General features: G+C 40.0%; 1 protein-coding gene across 4 annotated transcripts in view; it reads right to left on the bottom strand.

Annotated features, from left to right (window-relative positions):
* Positions 1 to 19,489, bottom strand: part of SLIT3 (slit guidance ligand 3) — a 466,954-nt gene that overhangs the window by 202,099 nt on the left and 245,366 nt on the right. For 3 of the 4 annotated variants that reach the window (XM_033073074.1, XM_033073076.1, XM_033073075.1), the window contains one exon: positions 3,316 to 3,387. In XM_033073074.1, the coding sequence (XP_032928965.1) occupies positions 3,316 to 3,387 (72 nt within the window). Of the gene's footprint in view, positions 1 to 3,315; positions 3,388 to 3,696; positions 3,769 to 19,489 lie in introns of those variants that run through there. The other variant, XM_033073077.1, reaches the window with a different exon arrangement.

Genomic DNA, 19,489 nt, shown 5'->3' with positions numbered 1-19,489 from the left:
ACAGTTAATAACTTTTTCCACTCATTTATGAATACATGCCCATTTTGCATTTTATTGCTGTTTCAATTGCTGCACATACTTTTCTATGTCTTGGAATGCAAGACCAAACCCACTGAAATATGTTTTATTATCTTATAGAAAGGGAGACACAGGAATTATGGCAACAAGAAAAATTTTCTATTTTATCAGCAGGTAGAAACCAAACCCTTCATAAGAATCTGTTCAGAAAATCTGAGGCAAGAATGAAGAAAGCCAGCCCCAATGCAGAACTACCAGGATGGGATGTCTAAGTCCATCAGTTCTGCAGGTCGTTTCTCAGACATTGTGTTCAGCTTGCAGCACAGGCAAAGACAATCAAGAGAAGGCACCAAAGCACTTTATACTCAACATTTTTGCATCTTTCAACCCAAAACTCAAAATCAGCAATAGTACTGGCACCTGCTTTAGGGTCTATGTAGGTCAGGCCATAAAATTAGTGACACTTGTTGTGGCATTGGAGCACAGAGGCTCCTAAACACACAAGTGACCAAGAGCATGTTTGTGCTGGGAGCTGCATTCCGCACCCTGGGCTGCTCCAAGCTGCAGCTGGAGCTCTCAGCTCCCCACACCACACCAAGTTCTCAAATCAGGCACAAATTTCAGTCTCGTTGTCATCTCTGCCGCTGTGCTATTAGCTGGTATGGGAACATATTTGTAACGCAAAACAAGAAAATTAGAACAGTAAATGAAAACAACTTGTTGATAAGAAGGAATAAGTCACCCGGGTCACGGCGTGCTCTGCATTTTGAAGGATATCTGCACAAAAATTCCTTCTCTTCCTACAGCTACTGAATTACCAAGATCCTTGCAGTCGTGGCTTTTGAGGAGCTTAAGGTGAATGAAACGTGCAATCAAGAAACCAAAGCGTTTCTAAGTAGGAAAAGTTCTTAGTTTATTTTTTGAGCAAAGCTCTGCCCCGAGTTAAAGACAAAATTAAGAATTTGTCTACAGGCTGTGTGTGAGGAGAAAAGTGCAGGAATGGAAACACTGAATATCAGAAAGAGATTTCAGTAAGATAAAGAAGAAATACATTATTTGGTACTCTGGCAAACTGTTCAAACAGATAATTAATTTTTTTTTTTGACAACCATTAAATATCTTCTACATACTGCATTATATGTTAAAATATATCTGTGTAAAACACACAGTGGGTCTGAAATGCAGAAATTTGGTTTCACTTGTTAATGTTCTTTGATGGTTAAGATAGCTTTAAATTTTAACATTTATGACTGTTTTACAACTAAAGATACTATATTCTCCGGGGCATTTAGGAAATTTATTTCGATAGATTAAATGCTCAGACTTTCTTTGAAGAAAAACATACAAAAAAATTCAGATTATGTTGGAAGTAGAAAACACGCATTTTGTGACTGCAAGAAACATAAGTTTAGAAATAGATACTATCAATCTGTTTTCTCATCTTTTAGAATTAATATTGATTTTGTTCCTGTAGCAGTGTGTCTGTGCTGAAAATTAAAAATGCACTGAAGAAGTGATTATGATCTATTTTATATATCCTCATCTCATCCTCTCCCATTCGCAAATAACCAGCATAGAAGCAACCAATTAAAAACAGAGAGGTAAATAAACTAATTCAGCATTTACTACATCCAGGGGAGAAGGAATGCATTCCTAGCAACTCTGCAGAGCCTGCAGAACTCAGTATATTACAAAAAGGGGCTCAATTTATTGTACAGCCTATTTAGTGAAAGTTATAGCACAGTCTGCTGTCAGTGTAGGACTGATTCACTCTCTGCAGATACAGAAAATTAGTCCATCAAAAAAAAAAAAAAGAAAAAAAGCCTATTTTAGAGAAGTTTATTTTTTTTTCCTTTCTTCTTTTTTTTCACCACACAGTAGACTTTTCAATCTGACAGACAAGTAAAATTTTATAGTGGTAACACATCACTTTTCCTGAAAAGTGCTATTACTACAGAATTCAAACAATACTCTTGTTCCCAGATAAGAAACTCTGCAGAAACCTTCTGTTAGCTCAATCTGAGCAACACACACAATCTGATCAACATCAGGGTCCCAGCCTGGGGGACAGAGGGGCCGTGACAGACACAGCCACCAGCAGGTCCCTCAGAAAGCTGAGCCTGTGCTGTCACAGAGGGCAGAGCTCCTCTCAGCATCAGTACGAGGTGGAGCCACCCTTGGGAACAGCTCTGTGCATGATCAGCTGTGTCCAGGTCCCCATCCCACCCCTCTGCTCTGCCTCCTCTCAGGAGCCCAAGCCGTGACTCTGCTGAGTCTCAGGTGCCAGCAGGCTGGGGCAGGTGTTTATTTTATCCACCTACCATTTGCTGTTTCATCCCGTGTAATTGGAGGGCAAGCTCTGAAGCAGCCTGGGCAGGCCTTCCCTGCTGAAGGAAGGTGTGCACTGGTCGGGGCTGCTCTCCCACTAACTCAGGTGGGTGACGAGGGTGTGAATTTTGGAGAGGTGGCGTGTCCCTCCCACCCCCTCCATTTGGGCTCACAATTAGGAGCTTTCACAAGTACTGACACTCAGCTGTGCAGGATTAACTTGGGCTGACAGGGAAAGCTTTACAGCAGTTCATATTGTGAAAATCTATTCTAGAAAAGGTCTTCAAGTGAGTAAGTTACTATTAGTAATAAGCAAATTACCTGCTCAGATACCAAGTTCAGGGTAATACTGGATTTACATTACAAAGACAGCGCTCTAAATCTAATGTGCTGCTTCTCTGGTAGAGTCAGTTTTCACTGTCAAAACCTTTTTTCCAGTATGTGCTGCAGCTTTAACAGCCTGTGTGTAAAGTTTGTGGTACATGAAGAGCACAACGTGGTGTTATTTCAGCCCTGAGAGAAGGATCCTCCCCAAAAGCCAATGACTGCACTGAACGAGCCTGCCAAGCGCCCGTCTCCTCCCTCTCGCACACCGAACACCTTTGAACCGGCTTTTGTCTAGGGCAGCGGGCAGTATCCCGCAGTAGTGTTGCCCATGAACCTGTTACCCTGCTCTGCTCACCTCAGGCAGCCCCGGCAGGATTCGGGCTGGATCGCACCCCGGACACAGCGATGCTGCTGAGCCCCGTCTGCCGCACGCAGCAGCGAGCACGGCCAGCTCCGCGCTCCTGCCAGCGGCCGCGCACAAGTCGCCTATTGTGGGTTATTTAAGCAGCAAAGCCGGCAGCCGGGGCAAGTGTGCCACTGCACCTCTGGGGTGGCAGCGGGGCTGGGCAGCCCCAGCTCGGCAGCACTGCAGCGCGGGGACAGCCACCCCCCACCGCCCCGGCACCGCACCGAGTCACTCACAGGATCTCCAGGTCGCGCAGGGCTCGGAAGGCTCCATCTTCGATGCAGCTGATCTGGTTGTTGTCCAGTTGCCTGCAGAGAGGAAGGGAGAGGATGAAGGCTGGCTCGGAGCGCCGGGTCGCGGCTTTCCCGGCAGCGAGGTGTCTGTCCCCGCAGCCCGGCAGCGCCTGCTCAGCTCGGGCTGCCCGCGCTGCTCGCTGCTCGCTGTCTGACAGCGCTGCACGCTCCCGCGCACTGAAGCCTGGCAGGTCTCAGTAAATATTAATTGCGCCTTTTTTTTTTTTCTTTTTTTTTTTCCTTTTTTTTTTTTTTTTTTTTTTTTAAAGGCAGAAGGGAGTAATTTCATTACATTAGGGCATCCAATCCATTATGAGCTTTTACCGTCATGTCACTGGAACAATTTCATTAAGCTAAAGGCCTGTAAATCATTGGAGGTCACTGGGCTGCCCTCCGTGACCTCCCAGAATGCCGTTTTTTCTTTTACTGGAAGTTGGAGTCCTCTGTCCTGACAGTACTAAATCTTCAGGCTTTATCTACCCAGGAGCTGTGAGAGTGCATAGGGAATATACCAATTCCAAATTAGACTCAACTAATCTAATTTTATAGTCTTTTTATTATTCTAAGCACCAAATGTCTGTGGTGGTTCGATGCCTCTCTGCATTGTTACTGGTCCCATCTGGTAGCCCTTTCTATTGAAAGATTTCTGACTAAATACAGATTCTGTCTAACTGCATCAGGGAGAGCAATCCAGTGACAAAAAGCATTATACACATGTACACTTAAAACACTATTTTGCTTCAAAACGTGTAATTTAATATTTGGATGGCGGAGTTCTCTCATTTGTCTCCCTATATGCGCATGATTTAAATGTATTTTGCAATATATGTGGATACAGCAAGACAGCTACATCTGTCTCCTCTGCTTAAAAGAATTAAAGTTGTAATTTAAAATTCAGTGATTACATTTTCTGACATCTGATCCCTTAAATTTTACACTTAAAGAAATAAAATTACATATCTAGTCACGTGCAAGAAAAATATCTGCATTTCATGAAAAAATAGATGCAAGCTCCTGACTCCTATCTGTTACTGCCCTTTGGATAGCATAAACTTTGGATTTGGTGAGGCAGCTACTTTTTGTACTATGTAAGTAAAGTATCTTGAATAAAGATACAAAGATTACACTGTAGTTTCTGATAATACACTCATGTATAGTATGGTTATATGGTTGTATAGTTTCACCAACTACTTTCCAATTATTCACTGCATCTAATTTTTGGTCTAAACAGACATTTGCAGCAATTTTCTTATTATACAACAATAAAGCACAAACAGCAAATACAATCTTTATGAACCCTCTACAGACTGAGTTTGCTCTGCCAACATTGAGCATTCTGGATGTGTACATCTTTGACAACCATGGGAAACTTATGCTTTGTTACTTAGTCTGTAACAATGAACATTGCAACTTTTATGAGTTAAAGTATCCAAAAACCCACTCACACTCTAAAATCTACTAAAAACCTTAGGAACCATAAAGCCCCAACTAAGGTTTCTTGTAGCATTCGCTAACTTTGGAGAACTGTGAATTTGGCAAAACTTCAGCAATGTCTCCAATCCTGACAGACACTGGGATGTACAATCCTGCAAAAGGGATTTTTCTGTGTGCAGGAGTTCATGAACAGCATATATACATATTTAGGTAAATATGTATAAATATGTATACATACATATACATGTATACATACATATTTATGTTCTCTCTGTTTCTCTGACTACCTGTGAAAGATCCTAAAATCTCTCTGTGTTTGACTGCTGAGAAGTCTTGTCCTGATATCCCTGTTTAATTGACAAAAATTTGTTGCTCAAACAGAAGGGATGGCACATTTTGAAGAGGAATAAACTTCAAATGAGTTAAATACAGTGCTGCCTGCATGATTAAGTACCTTACACTTTGCTTTATTAAGCAGAAGGTTGGCAGATACTAACATGATGAGGAGAAAGGAGCCTCAACTTGAGAATCACCTCTCCCTCTTCTTCTACGGGAAGTACTATATATTGTGTGATCTTTATTGGAGTTATACTATGATATTGATTTTTCTGCCAAATACACTAAAATAAGCAAATAAACCCACAGTGTGCTGCTCTCAAAGCCTTCTGATTAAAGGGATTCCTTGGTGGGTATTGTTTTTTTTTAAAAAAACCTGCTACTCTCATAGATTGATTTTTGTTGAAAAAGCATAATGACCATTTTAATCATATTTCCACAGGTCCAGTCATGCCACTGCCAAGAACCACGTTTAGTCTGTGTGATCGATGCACAGGATCACAGCAAGGGAAACCTCTCAATGCTCAGAAGACACACACTTAGCAGGACTATCAGTAAATAGGGAACATATTCATTAGTGATACACCCTGATTCCATGGCCCATGAACCAATTCCTCACAGTCTCTGGGGTGAGACTCACATGTTTAATGCTCCTTTGTCACAGAGCTTGTGTCTCCTGGTATCTGTCACACCAACACATTCACATCTGCATTGAAATATGATAATTTCTTCTCAAAAGGAAAAGAACTGCTAGCTGTCTTAAAATTAGGTTTTAAGACCCTCTGCCTCCCTATTTATCTCTCTGTGTGTAAAGATGGAAATCCTATTTCTCTGCATCTGTACAGCACCCTGGTGAGCGGTTCAGTCAAGACTAGAAATTTGAGAGTTTAAATCGAAATGTCTTCCTTCCAAGACAAAGCGATAAGGTTAAACTTTTGGGAAAAGTTTAAGGAAAGTCTTACAGAAAGCCAAGGTGTTCAGCACGTGTTTTTATGCTTGTGAAGACAAAACAAACCCCCTGTGATGCGGACTAGCAGCCAGCTCACACACTCAGTGTGTGCAGGCTGTGCATGCAGCTCCTCGAAGGGCTGAACAGACATTCCTAACATCTTGAGAAGAACATCTTACTTGAATAATAATTACCATATGCAGAGAAGGTAAAATTTCAATTGAAAAAGAAAAAAAAAAAAAAAAGAAAAAAAGCAGAAAGGGAAAAACCCGCATATTTGAGAACAGGTGGAACCTACATTTCCCTGAGGAGCTTTGTGGCACTGCTCCCTTCTCTCCACTGCTGCATTCTGAACAGAGCACTGGGGCACACGAAGCTACCTGAGACACACCTCACCTGCTCCAGGATTACAGGTGAATTTTTAAAAATGGTCTTGGGCTGCAGAAGCCCTGATTCACATTTAAATGCCACCTCTATTTGTCAGCCTTTCTAGAAAATCTTTTCCTCGAGATTACAAATGGGTTGTTATGCACGTACTGATGCAATGTACCGGTGGTAAAAGGTCAGACAACACAAACTCAGATTTAAGAGGCAATTTTAAAAATACATGGACTTTTCATACCTGCATTTAGTCTGCCTTTTGAAGGCATGCAGCACTAGGCTTAGACTTTATCTAAACCTACCAAGTGATTTGACTGCCTCTGACCAAAAAACGTTGTCACAGCGAAATATATATGAAATATATATGAAATATAATGAATGAAACCACAGTAACTGAGCTGTGTGACACTTTCAGATTTTGCTGAGTTCCACAGATACCTAACTTTGAGTTGGGCTGAAGTGTTTGGGTTAAATGCTGAATCTCTCATGCATTAGACACAAAGCACTGAAGCTGAGCAGACCCAGACCCTGGGGCTGGGCTGGGTGACGTTGTCAGAACAGGTCAGTGAGCTGAGATCCCAGACTGGCACACCCAGCAGCTCCCCTGAGACTGAATTCTCCACCCTGACCCCCCAGGAGGCTCCAGGGATCCCAGATCTCCGTGACAGGCAATTAGCAACCAGACAATGCTGAGAGATAACAGCAATACCACAAGACCTCAGAGAACAGAGCAAAGCACTCAAGCAAGGAAAATATTGAATGGGCAAATGGGATTTAGGCGGAGTGTGACACAGACAAATGCTTAGAAACAATCCAAGAATTTATAAAAGTCTTTGGAGGAAAAGACATCTTCCATGTGGCAGAGCTGTAATACATAAAGCCATATGTATTACTGTAATTTGGCTCTAATGTGGGCTCAGTAACTACTCTCAGTTCTTATTGAAGGAAAAGCAGGAAAATTATGTGGCTACATTATATGCAACTGATTGATAAAATGTAAAATTGATGTTTTAAAGGAAAAAAACCAACTTAGACACAAATCACCTTTCTAAGAAATGAGAAATAACACTGTATCCTAACAGATTTATATCACAGGAGAATCGATGGCTTGGCTAAAATGCCACTTTAAATGTTTAAAACTCCTTTTCCCTGACAGAGTGTAACTCTGGCTTATCCATTTAGACTGGTGCATTATCTGTCATAAATAAGAGCTAAATTTCAATACTATTTAGAAGGAATAGGGGTTTACAAGGGGGTTTACAATCGGCTTTTACAATAGGGGTTTGATATTCTTTTGCCATTTGAAATAATCCTTTAAATACCAAGCCTTGAAGGTTTTGCTCACAACAATAAGGAATATTTAATTTTCAAATGCATTTGAGAGATAAAAAATCTCCAGCAACAAAGCTGATATAATTTTATCATGTTACTAGCTTTAAGATTTTTTTTAAAACACAAAACTATTCTAAAACATTACAGAATTAAATTCATGCAGGGTGAAATTTACCAAAACAGAAATAATCTACATTTTAATTAACATTTAAAAATTACTGTTCAAAACCTTACATTTGTATTGCTAGCAAGATTTCCTCACAGCACACCAACTATATAAGAGATTTTAGCTTTTTTCTGCAATTAGCCACACTCACATTCACAATGAAGAGGCCCTTCAAGCATCAACATTTAACAATAATGGACTTTATAACCAGTGTTTTGTACTTTATTCAGTAAAGGATTTTTTTCCATTTTCAAACACTACCGAGGCCACTGCAGAGCTCAAGTGCTAATCTGTTTTTTAATTATACTGTGACAGGAGTTAAATTACTATAACCTTTTTCTATATTTTGCCCAAAATCTAGTTAAATATTTAAATAAAAGCCAGTATTAATGACTACTGTAATATATACTGTTCAAATTTCTTTCTCATATTTCACACTTAGCATAAAAAAGCAGTTTTATAATAGTTGCATATTTAAGGTTTACTGTTACTGATATGAAAATCACTGTACTACTGTTATAGAGAGTATCTGTAGTTTTTATCTACACCTGTAGGTAAAAAATTAGGCAGGAGCCATTTCCTCATTAAGGAAAGACTTGCATATTTAACCAGATGTATCCATGTTAAAGGTTTTGCATCACCAAAATATTTAAAGGAATTTCAAGAGTGATTTTACAGGAAGATAAATGCACTGTAAATTAAAATAGAAACAGTTTTAGAAAAGAATTAATTTTGTTAATTATATCTCCAAAAGAACCCGTGTTTGGACAACATTATTCCCTTCCATTTCCTTTCTCATTTTGTTTCCAATACAGACTTGCTAGTTCTGTGTCATCCTTTTCCTGTAAAGTTTGCCCTCTAGTATTTAAGTTTTTCCACAACATTTAAGAATTAGAGAGACACTCTATAACATTTATTGCCCTTACATAAGTTCAAGAATATTACAATATCTAAGGAAAGTAACACCAACACATCTATTTAAAATTTCTCACCTACCAAACTGAAGTCCTTATGTATTAATTGATAAGGAAGCCCAAATAAATGGGGAAAGATGGTGCTTTGAAGTAATATTAAATTTAAGTAAATTGAAATAATGTGAAGTTCTTTCAAAGTAGCTTTTAATGCATTTTTCCCCTTAATTTTACTCTTTATTTATGCTTCACTAAAATCATTCTATAAGAGCTTGCTTATATTAGGACATTAAAAAATTGATACAGCTGTTGTGATCAATCTCACTCTGAGATTTTTACAAGTGTTCCAAAATTCCCTTTTTTTTTTTTTATTTTTTTTTTTGTTTCCCAAGGTTTTGTCAAAGCTGTGGTTGAGGCTTTGTGCAGAAACAGCTCATCTGCCTGACATAATTGGGCAGAGTCACATTCTCTGTCTTCAGTTTTCATACCCAACCTGTGCTGCCAGCTTGTTAAATTCAAGGAGGGGGGAATATCTGATTTGAATGGGAAGAGTTACTTATGAATAATTATTCTGCACACTATTCAAAATTACTAAGTATTTACTCTGAGTATTTGTATTACAAATCAAAACGCTGCTGTCACAAAATAACCAAAATATCAGCTTAAAGCAAAACTTCAGTGGCAAATGAACATGGAGACTCCTCCTGCTGCAAGGGCAAATCCACACAAACACGAGATTTCCTTTCAGTATCAGGTGCTTTAGAACATTTTTTTTCCTTTTTTTAACTCTCTCTGGTTGCTGATGTAACAAATAGTGCATACCAAGCACAGAAATGGCTGTCTCCATAGCAATTGGGGCAGGTTTTGCCGTTTCCCTAGTTACTCTTGACTGATAACCATCTGTTGTTCTCCTCTGCCATAGCCCCAAAGGGGAAAAGGGGAAGAAAAGAGGAAGATAAAATGGGTGTTTGACAAAATGAAAGTTACTTACTGTGGTGTTTTTTACAGTTTTAGAAGGTTTACACTTATTTACATTTTTATGTTATATTGAGTTGACAAGTGTCAAATACCACACGTAAAGGAAAGTTCTAGTTCAGAATGTTACTAACCAGTGCCCTTATTAATAGGAAATCATACTAGGGAATCAGATCAGGAATATTAATAAGAAATCATATCATTTGGGACAGTATTATGAAACTGGAAAATCTGAAAGCAAGGTACCTGTGTAGAAAAAATATGCAGTTGTTTAAACTAAATAAGGAGTAGACATTTGTAATGTGCACAGGGCTCGGGGTGGAGGAGGTGCAGGTGGTTCCATCCCCCCAGCTGCTGCAGGTGGAATAGGAGCTGCTGCCTTGCAGCCCTGACCTCTCATCTGGGGCTGTTGTTTCCATGCCAGCCTGAGCCTCTCCCTCCTCTCGGGTGTTTCTGGCTGGGAAGGGAGGCAAAGGCACGGGGAGGCTGCAGGCTCCTGCTGCCCCTCCCCATCCCCATCCCCATCCCAGGGCGGCAGCACCACTGAACCTCACCCAGGATTTGTGCCCTGTGTAGCACTGTGATGCACCTTCATGGCATCACTTCTGTGGAACTAACAGCACATCAGTCACACTCATTTCCAAGGCAAAACAATGAGGGGAGAGCTGGTACCACCCATCAATACGGCAGCACCAACTGGGATTCGGGGTTTCTCCTTCAAATCATTCTGTGTGCGTGATCTGTGCTGGAACACATTCCTTACAGAACCAAAACTTTAAAAAGAAAGAGCCAGAATGCTTCATCCCTTCCTATTAAATAGTGTATCAGTTATCAGTTGTCAAAGACAGACAAAATTTGTTAAAATGGGCTCAGTAGGACAAAGAGCTGCAAGAAACTCTCCAGTGTGACACAAGGCAGGGTTGGTGCCCCGCTGGCTCCTGTGCAGATGTTGTGGACATGGGTGACATTCCTGTTGGCCCAAGGACAGCACTGCAGGCTGTCCTGGTCCTGCCCATGAGCCCAGCCTGTGCCAGCAGCACAGGAACGTGCACAGCTCACCCTGAGACTGCTTCACAGGGACACTTAGCAAAAAGCGTGTTCATTCTGGTGATGTTCATTGCTGACACATTTTTATGTATAAAAACTTACAAAACTCAGGTTTGAGAGGAAAATTAAGGCTCTCTTGTCTTTGAGCAGCTTGGACTTGACCAGCAAATATGAAAAAGTCATGGGCACAGTGGCTGTGGCTGAGTGCAGACAGGGGAGGGGAATGTGCCCAGGGCAAGGCTCAGAAGTGCAGGTTTTTTACATGGTTTTTAAAGTGGTTTTTACATGGTTAGGGGATGACAGAGCAAAAGGAAATCTGGACATTCGATCTCCAGACATCTGTCCCCTCTGAAAACCCGTATCCCATTAGATTAATGCTATCACCTGCAGGACAAAAATTAGGAGTAAGCAATACCAAACCACTAAATATTAGGAGTATATGGCAGGGTGTCTGCCTTGCTGCATGGCTGGTAAATTTGGGCAAAACAGTTGATTCCTTTGTTTTGGTAATTATTTTTCTTCGGCAATTAGAAAATAAATATTAAAAATTTGTGGATAATATCCAATTGACAGCTTGCAGTTATAAATGGTAGTCTCTTAGTACAACACACCTATATGTTTTCAATCAAAGCCTGTTTTATCAGACTGTTTTTAAAAATAAAAAAATGGCCAGTTAAAGCTGGAAAAGCAACCACAGTTCTAAATATCTCCACATCCTATTTTGGATGGGGGGCTTTTTTCAACATGGTCCTACTCAGTTCTTCAACCAATTCCCACAGTCAATGGAGAACAGTTAACAAATAACCTATTTCAACATGCTGCATTAATTTTAAATCGTTCTGATAAGGGTTTCCAGCACTCACCATGCTTAACACAGGCTCAGAAGCTTTTCTAAGGGCTTCCAAATCAGGCCACCATTTCATCTTTAACCCAGTTGTGGGTTCCTATTTTAGGATAAATAAATGGCATCTCCAGATGAAAAGCAGGGTTGGAAGGTGTGCTTCCAGGATTTTGTTTTGTTTCAGCCTTCTCATTCTATACTGATCAGGCAACAGCAGCTTGCTATTGAGACATGGAATTTATCCCCTTCCAGTAATTTCTGTTGTAAAATTGGCCACTGACAAACTCACCAACAACAACAAAAAAAAAAGTGTTTTGAATTACTTTAAGACAAGGAGCCATTTGGCTTTAGCTGCAGTTCTGTGTTGTTCACTGATCACCTGCCTGGGTATGAGCAGAGGTTTTGTTTTTAACACAGAAATGCTCTAAATGACATGCAGTTCCAAATTCTGACTCCTAAGCATTTCTCTGCTTTGCTGGTTTATTTCTCAGGCCAGCTGAGGAAAAGCAGCAGCCACAAGCACCTCACATAACCACAGCCCTGTGCTCTTGTTCTCTTACTGATACAAAACAGGGCTAGCAACAGAGACTGTAAAAACCTTTGAAATTTGTTTTCCAGTGCTTGCTTCAATGCATATGCAAAACCCTGATCCTGTGATTTTAGTGTTTATATTTGTCATTTCTTAGCATCACAAACCATTTTGCAAGTCAGAGCTGTGGTTGACTGGTAATCAGTTCTAGGTAAGAGTACGGGTGAGTTTGGATGAATCAGTGCTAGGGGTGAGAGACACATTGGAATTCAGCCTGAACCTCACAGGCCCTTAAGGCACTTACATCAAACTTCATTCTCACCACTCAAGGCAATGCATTCAAGTTCCCCATCCAGAATCCCACTGGAATTACTTTTACAGTCTGACTCTATCTCACTGCTGCAAATTTGCTTGTTCTTCTACATGATTTCAAACAAGTTAGCACACTGTCTGCTTTGGGTTACTGCATTATTGCTTATGCTACAAAAACTGTAATGCAAGGGTGAAATCTTGCTGTGTGCTTTTATATGCTGATTTATATTTGTACTAAGTTTATAACAATAGTATTCTGCACTTTCCTGAGCACTCTGTGTGCTTACACATGTAATTTAGGTAGCTACATATACATGTATTCATATATGAGTAATCAAATAACGCTTCCCTCAGACTAAGAAGAGTGGCAAAGGGTTCTAATAAGCACTAAAATCTGCTATTCTGTTACATACCATGCAGTCTTGTCATGCAAGAGAGCAGGCCAGCCTGCAGCTGATTCCTCATTATCTCCATTCTTGAGCTCCACTCATAGACATGGAGTGTTTGTTGGACAGGTGAACACAAATTTCATTACTTTTTCTTCCCTGAGTAGCTGTCCATATCCAAATTAATCATCCTATGACATATTTCTGAAGATATCACACCAGCTGTGCCTTTGTGACTTGTGTTCCCCTCTGCCACCACACTCCCTTGTCTATACCCTTATCTACTTCCCAAACTCACCCACCCTGTCAGTGAAACACCTGCACCTAACAAATTAAAACCTAAAACACTTTAAAGGAACTAACCACAACAAGAAGTGTTTGGAAAGAATAACTAGTTTCTAGAACAAGAAAGAGGAAATCTTTAAGAAAAGTAAAACAAAAGAAAACCCCAAAAATATTGTAGGAACCAAAAGAAGTAAGTTACCTGGTAGATTAAATGGGAATCAAAACCAATGTTCTTCTTGGTTATCTAGGCACTAAGTAATTACATCAGTTTTTAAATACTTTGAAAAGCACTCTGGAATTAACACCAAACTAGATCACACTTGGAAAAAAAAAACAAAAAGCCCCATTTTGCTTGACTGTTTTCAAGGCAGCCAAATCCACATCATCTGTGAAATGTTTGTCACCCGGGGTAAGGACAGCAATCCATCCTGCAGATTTATGTTTACAAGCACTTTGGAACAAATGTTCTATTTGAACACCCATATGAACCATAAGCACCCAATATGTTTGGATGACTACATTCAGTTTTTGTTAGCAGATCTTCAACTTCCCAAACAATGTTTTACCAAACCAATGTGGCACTGCCACGTACCCTTCAGAAACATGGCACGGAGCATATGTGACAGCTCTTGTGCATATTCACCAGGGAGTTTCTTTCCACCTACATGTAACCATAGGTCTGCTTCTTTTAATTCATAAAACCAAATGGCATCCATCTATTTTTGGCACTGATGGGATGGCTGTAGCATTTGAGTCCCTCACCCTTTAAAATATTTATGCCTCCTCCCCAGAGCTGTCAGCAGCACCATGAGGTTTCACAAAATTTCAGGAACTGAACTCATCTCTTCCAGTTCCACTAACCTACATAATTTTCAAATTAAAATGTTCTTCTCTAGCCTTGGGACAGGTATAATACCAATGTAAAACATGGAGGAGGGAGAGTTTATACCAGAAGTGCTGAACACAGTGCAAGAGATAATTGCTGATGTTTTTATTGCCACAAAGTACCTTTACAAAGATATAGGTAAAGGATGTGTGACAGCACTGGTGTTTTACTGCGGCACTTGAAAGGAAAAAAGTCATCAAAACCCTACTGGTATATCCTCACGTAAGCTTAAGTCTTGGGGAGAACTGAGAAGCAGGCTGCAGGTGCTGAGGTCTTTCAGCTTTCCTTGTGGATTGCCAATGTCCTGGAGAGATAAACTGCTGGGCAAGGAATAACTCGAGCCAGGAGCTGAAACATCACAGTGCAGGAACCCTAGTACCAAGGGACAACCATGATCTCCAAAACAACATGCACTGCAAGAACAGGACAGGTCACCTCCCAAGGGATTTATTCCATCTTGCAGGAGATCTGAGTGACTTAAAACTCTTTACTTATCTACAAATGCAGGACTTGTAGTGAATGTAAGCATGAGAGAATTATTTCATCAAAACCTGGTAAAACCAGCATCCTGAGATAACTGCATGCCCAATTTAAAAGCAAAAATATGGATAGAAGATAGCTTACTGTTAGACATATGGTTAGTATTATTAAATAATTTTTGCACTTCTTATATCAACAGAAAATACTGTAGAGGCAGGTTTATGTACAGAATTTCCTGGAAGTTGCAGATGTCAATATTTTTCTCTACAAATTTTACTTTAATTTTTTTTAACAGAAAATTATTTCCTTTCAAAATCATTAAAACAACCTTCAAGTCATCCTAGACATTGTGATTTCTTAAATATAAATGCTTACATGTCTGAACTGTTCATTCACATTTACTCATTAGTCACTGAATAAGGATTCTACAAGCCTTACAAACTTGAAACTACTATCAAAGAATCTTAAAAATTAACTTATCCAGATGACTTTGAAATTTCCTTGCTAGGTGGTGTATATTTTATTAGCATTTTTTCCTGACATTAGTCCATAAATACATTCATAAGGCTTCCTCTGCCAGCACTGTCATGACAAAAAGGACACCACGTGCAAGAAAACTTGTACTCCCAGGTAGGATGAGGCAGCAAGTTTGGATCACAAGAGCCCACCAATTACCTCACCTGACCCTTTAGCCAAAACCTCAAAAAACGTAACTCATACTGAGATGTGACAGCACTGAAATAAAACAACCAGAAAAAAGCCCTGCCCCAATTTTTTTCTTTCTTGCAATCAAAGCAACAAATTTTTTTGTAAGTAGGTAAAGAGGATACCTGAACAATTGGCTTCACAGGACATTTCTCCCATCCTTCTCAGTCACTGTCCTGAGAGGCTTCTTATTGCCCAACTTATTGTGAAGGGCTGGCTGCTCCCCCTCCTGCCTGAACATTAACCCTTAATTATGTTTCCAGCTGCTCCTCAGGAAGGGAGAGCACCACATCTCTGAAAAGCAGGGAGAGCTGCAGGCAGAGAGTAAAAACCAAACTAAAAATCCACCCCCAACAACAACAAACCCTTGCTCAAATGGTTCAGATAATTGTTGTTCCCCTTACTCAGTGAATTATTTCAGGCAAACCACTTGACCTCTTTGCAGCAGTCATCTTCCCTCTAAGACTGGGTTTAAAAGCAGGACCTAATCAATAGCTGTTGCTGCATATGACCCGAGTTGAAGCATATAAATTAAATACTAAATAAAGTAGGTTCAAGGGTGAAACTCGCATACAAGGCTACTGAAGGGTCATGCAAAAAAAAGGGGGAAATAAGTCAGTCTCATTTCTAAAGCTAATTTTCACACCAGAAAGCTCTATTTCCCACCCCATGCCACAAAAAGCCATTTTTAATGTGTATGAGAGAGCTCTGTTCTGCTGCCCTGAGAGGCTGGCTGGATGGCAGCAACAACTGCTATGGGCATCGTAATGCAAATTTGCCTTAAGATTTCTTGTGCACCAATCACAGTTTTATACAGCCCATTATCTCTTTAAATGAGTTAAATTCTAGGTTTTGGAGGTTTGGTTTTGGGTTGGGGGTTTTTTTGAAAAGCACCACTCTGTATTCTAGCATTAAGGTATCATGACTGCAACTTATGATTGTCAGCATATTGATGCAGAATTTATACAGGGAAATAATATTGATTATTCATTCATGAAACTCTACTCTTCCTTCAAATAAACAATTTCAAAATCCTTGCTTTCCCTACTCAAACAAGAGAAAGGAAGAAGAAGCCTAAGTGTGAAAATGCACCTTGGACAGGCTGTGTGTGCACATTACCACAGTGCTACTGTGCTGCTCAATGAGTTGGAAAAATAACTCCAAAAAGAGCTTTAAAAAACCCACAAAAGACTGGAGCAGAGGTTACTTCAACATGAAGATGGAATTCTTTCATTTGTTTCTTTGACATTTATGGGACTACCAAAGGGTAAACAAAAGCAAAATTAGATCCCACAGGCCTTTGGTAGGAAAACAAAAAGTGGAGGGAAATGATATTCAGCAGCAGAAATCAGCTGTACAAATGAGACCATCATCTCACAGCCTTTTCCACTGCTGCTGTCTCCACTCACCCTGTGTCATCTGGTCTTAAACAAAAGGGTTTTTATTCTTGCCTACCTCAAAACTATTATACTAAAGCCATTCACAGATTTGCACCTAGATAATCAACTTTATTTCTATTAATCTCGTAACAGATATCTGAGTGCCTGAGTATTCCCTCAGTGCTTCACTCAGATTTAGATCCTTATTTTATACAGGAAGAAAACTCTGCAGATCCAAGCAAAAATAGTGTCTGTTTTTGTTTTTTTTTTTTTTTTTAAATAAAGCAAAGATCCTCCATAGAATCTTCTTAATATCCATATAGGATTTATATGACCTGGGCTTCTTTTAAGGAAATTTTCAAGTGATGCTGCAATTGAGCTGTTGAAAGGGACTGTACAACATCCCTTGCTGTACAAACACAGTGAGCATATGTTCATATAAAAACAATTTCTGATGAAAAAACTCTACAATACAGTTATACCACTACAGTTTAATATTTTTCTTTCAAGGCATATCAATTTTGTATTGAATTGAATTGCAGGTGGCTTTGTTTTTCTACACTTTATCTCATGGAGCCACCCAACTGCAGGATAGCAAAGTGATGGAACAGACTGAATCACTGAATGAGAAATGTAATCATTCCCTTCTGGGCTCTAAATGTGGCAAGAAGCTGCACAGGCTTGTTTTAAACAGGCAGCTCTGCTCTCACACAGAAAGCTGCAGCTGAGTTGAGGGCTTGGGTCAAGGAAAAAGCTGCAGCTGAGGTAAGAGTTGGGGTCAAAAGCAGGGGGACATGCATCTCATTTTGTGGTTAGTAGAGTGGTGCAGGAAATCTGGTCCCCCAATCAATTACTGAAATTAATTTTTGAGCCTAAGTCATTGCCTTCTGGGAAAACAAGGAACCATTTACTTACCTGTTTTGCATTGTGTTTGCATAATTTTTAAAAATGAAGTTAGATTAAAAATAATAATTGTGTTATCCAGAAAAGGTGATGCAGTATTAATCAAGAACTCAAGGAGTTTTATTTATACAGTCACACAATGGCCTGGGTTGGAAGGGACCTTAAATATCACCTAGTTCCAGCTCCCCTGCCATGGGCAGGGACACTAAAAAGTACAGCAAATCCAGGCACATTCATACCTATTTTCAAAATGAAATATCAGAATTTAATCCCTGTGAAATGGAAAAACTGCTGGAGACCCAGAAACCCAGTGTCTCTGTCTTGAAAACCAAAAAGCAAGTGTCTCTTCAAAACAGCTTCTGAGCAGGAGATGGGCACTCCTGCAGACCATCTCCTTTGGGAGATCTCCATGGGCACAGAACTGGGACTGCCAGGCCATTCCCAGCCTGGCACTGCCAGGGATCCAGCAGGCTCTGCCCAAATCCACCCCCAAACACCTTTTTCTCTCCAGTATCAGACATTTGTCACACTGACCCAAGAGCTGAAGCCAAACACAGGGGGAGAGAAAAGAAGAGTGAAAAAAAAGACAACTCAAGCTGTGGTTTTAACTTCATCCAGCTGGGAAGGTCAAGTAGAAAAGGCAAACTTTGTTCTGCTAGTGGACAGTATTTACAACCCCCCTTTCTCCATGGAGTCTGCACTAAAATGATATTGCTGTGCTGTTTTGGCTAGAGTCTGCACATGCTGACCCCTCCATGGCCAGCAGAGCACCAGAATAATTTCATACAAAAGGTTTGCATTAAATGTAATGAAGCAAATGACAAAATCAATAAACCTGGAATGGTGTGGCTATCATAAAAATGATGTAAATTCAGAGTTCACTCTGGTTATGAAGCTATTTAGATTCATAATTAAAACCAGTACTATCTCTTTTTTTAGAATAAAACTTCCTTTTGACAATCATAGATGAATGCTACAGGAAATCTTCAACAAATGTATTCAAAATTAAGGCATGGCACAAAGACAGCATAAATTATACAAAGATAAACTGTAGGCATAGGTTAGCCTAAACACGTACGTAATAAAGAAAATTTGATTTTCATACTTTTTCAACTGATGTCACATCCCATTTTAATCAAGTTTTGTATCAAAAGGACAGTAAGAATACCACATAGCCTGTTTTTAAATCAAGGTATTTTCTGGAGTTTGTTTCTGTCAGAGAGACTCTTGTAAGTCTATTAAAACAGAAAAGAGCCAAATCTGCTATTCATTACTCTCCATACAAAGGCAGTGCTGCAGGATGGGTGCTGCATCAAAATGGATCTGTGCTTCATTAGGATAAAAGAATAATGAGCCCAGAAAGCAGTGAGCAGAGCTCAGCAAAATAAGCAAGCAGATAAGTAATCTCTGGAAATAGCAATAGTCACTCTGACTTTTTGTAGCAGATTTCAAACCCCAGATAATGGGTCCCATTCAGGATTAGAGATGAAGTTTTCTTTTATCAAACTCTGGACCTGGAGCTTGTGATCTTGTTTAAAAAATTCCACCAATGTCCCATTTTGGTAAGTGAGTTATATACAATTTAAATCTCCAGACTCCTGGATTTTACCTAATCAAAGAGAAATTGTAAAAGTGACCATCAAGCCTGAGGTGCTGGCACACAAAGACTGGATTTTTTCAGTCTCCTGTGCAAAGGATTCCCATCCCTGTGTCAGTTGTGTCGTGTTCCTGACGGGACACAGCACATCCATGTCCCTCTTCAAACCCCAGTGATGACCACGAACAGAGCTCAGTGCTGATGGCTGCAGAAGGAGCCCCTCTCAGGCTGGAGAAGGCAATAAATTATGCAAGACACAGAGCATAGGGAAGATCAGAACAGA

Source organism: Catharus ustulatus, chromosome 15 (genome assembly GCF_009819885.2).
Source record: "Catharus ustulatus isolate bCatUst1 chromosome 15, bCatUst1.pri.v2, whole genome shotgun sequence".
NCBI lineage: Eukaryota > Metazoa > Chordata > Aves > Passeriformes > Turdidae > Catharus > Catharus ustulatus.
Note: the sequence above shows the minus strand (reverse complement) of the source record. Positions and strands in the feature narration are given on the sequence as shown.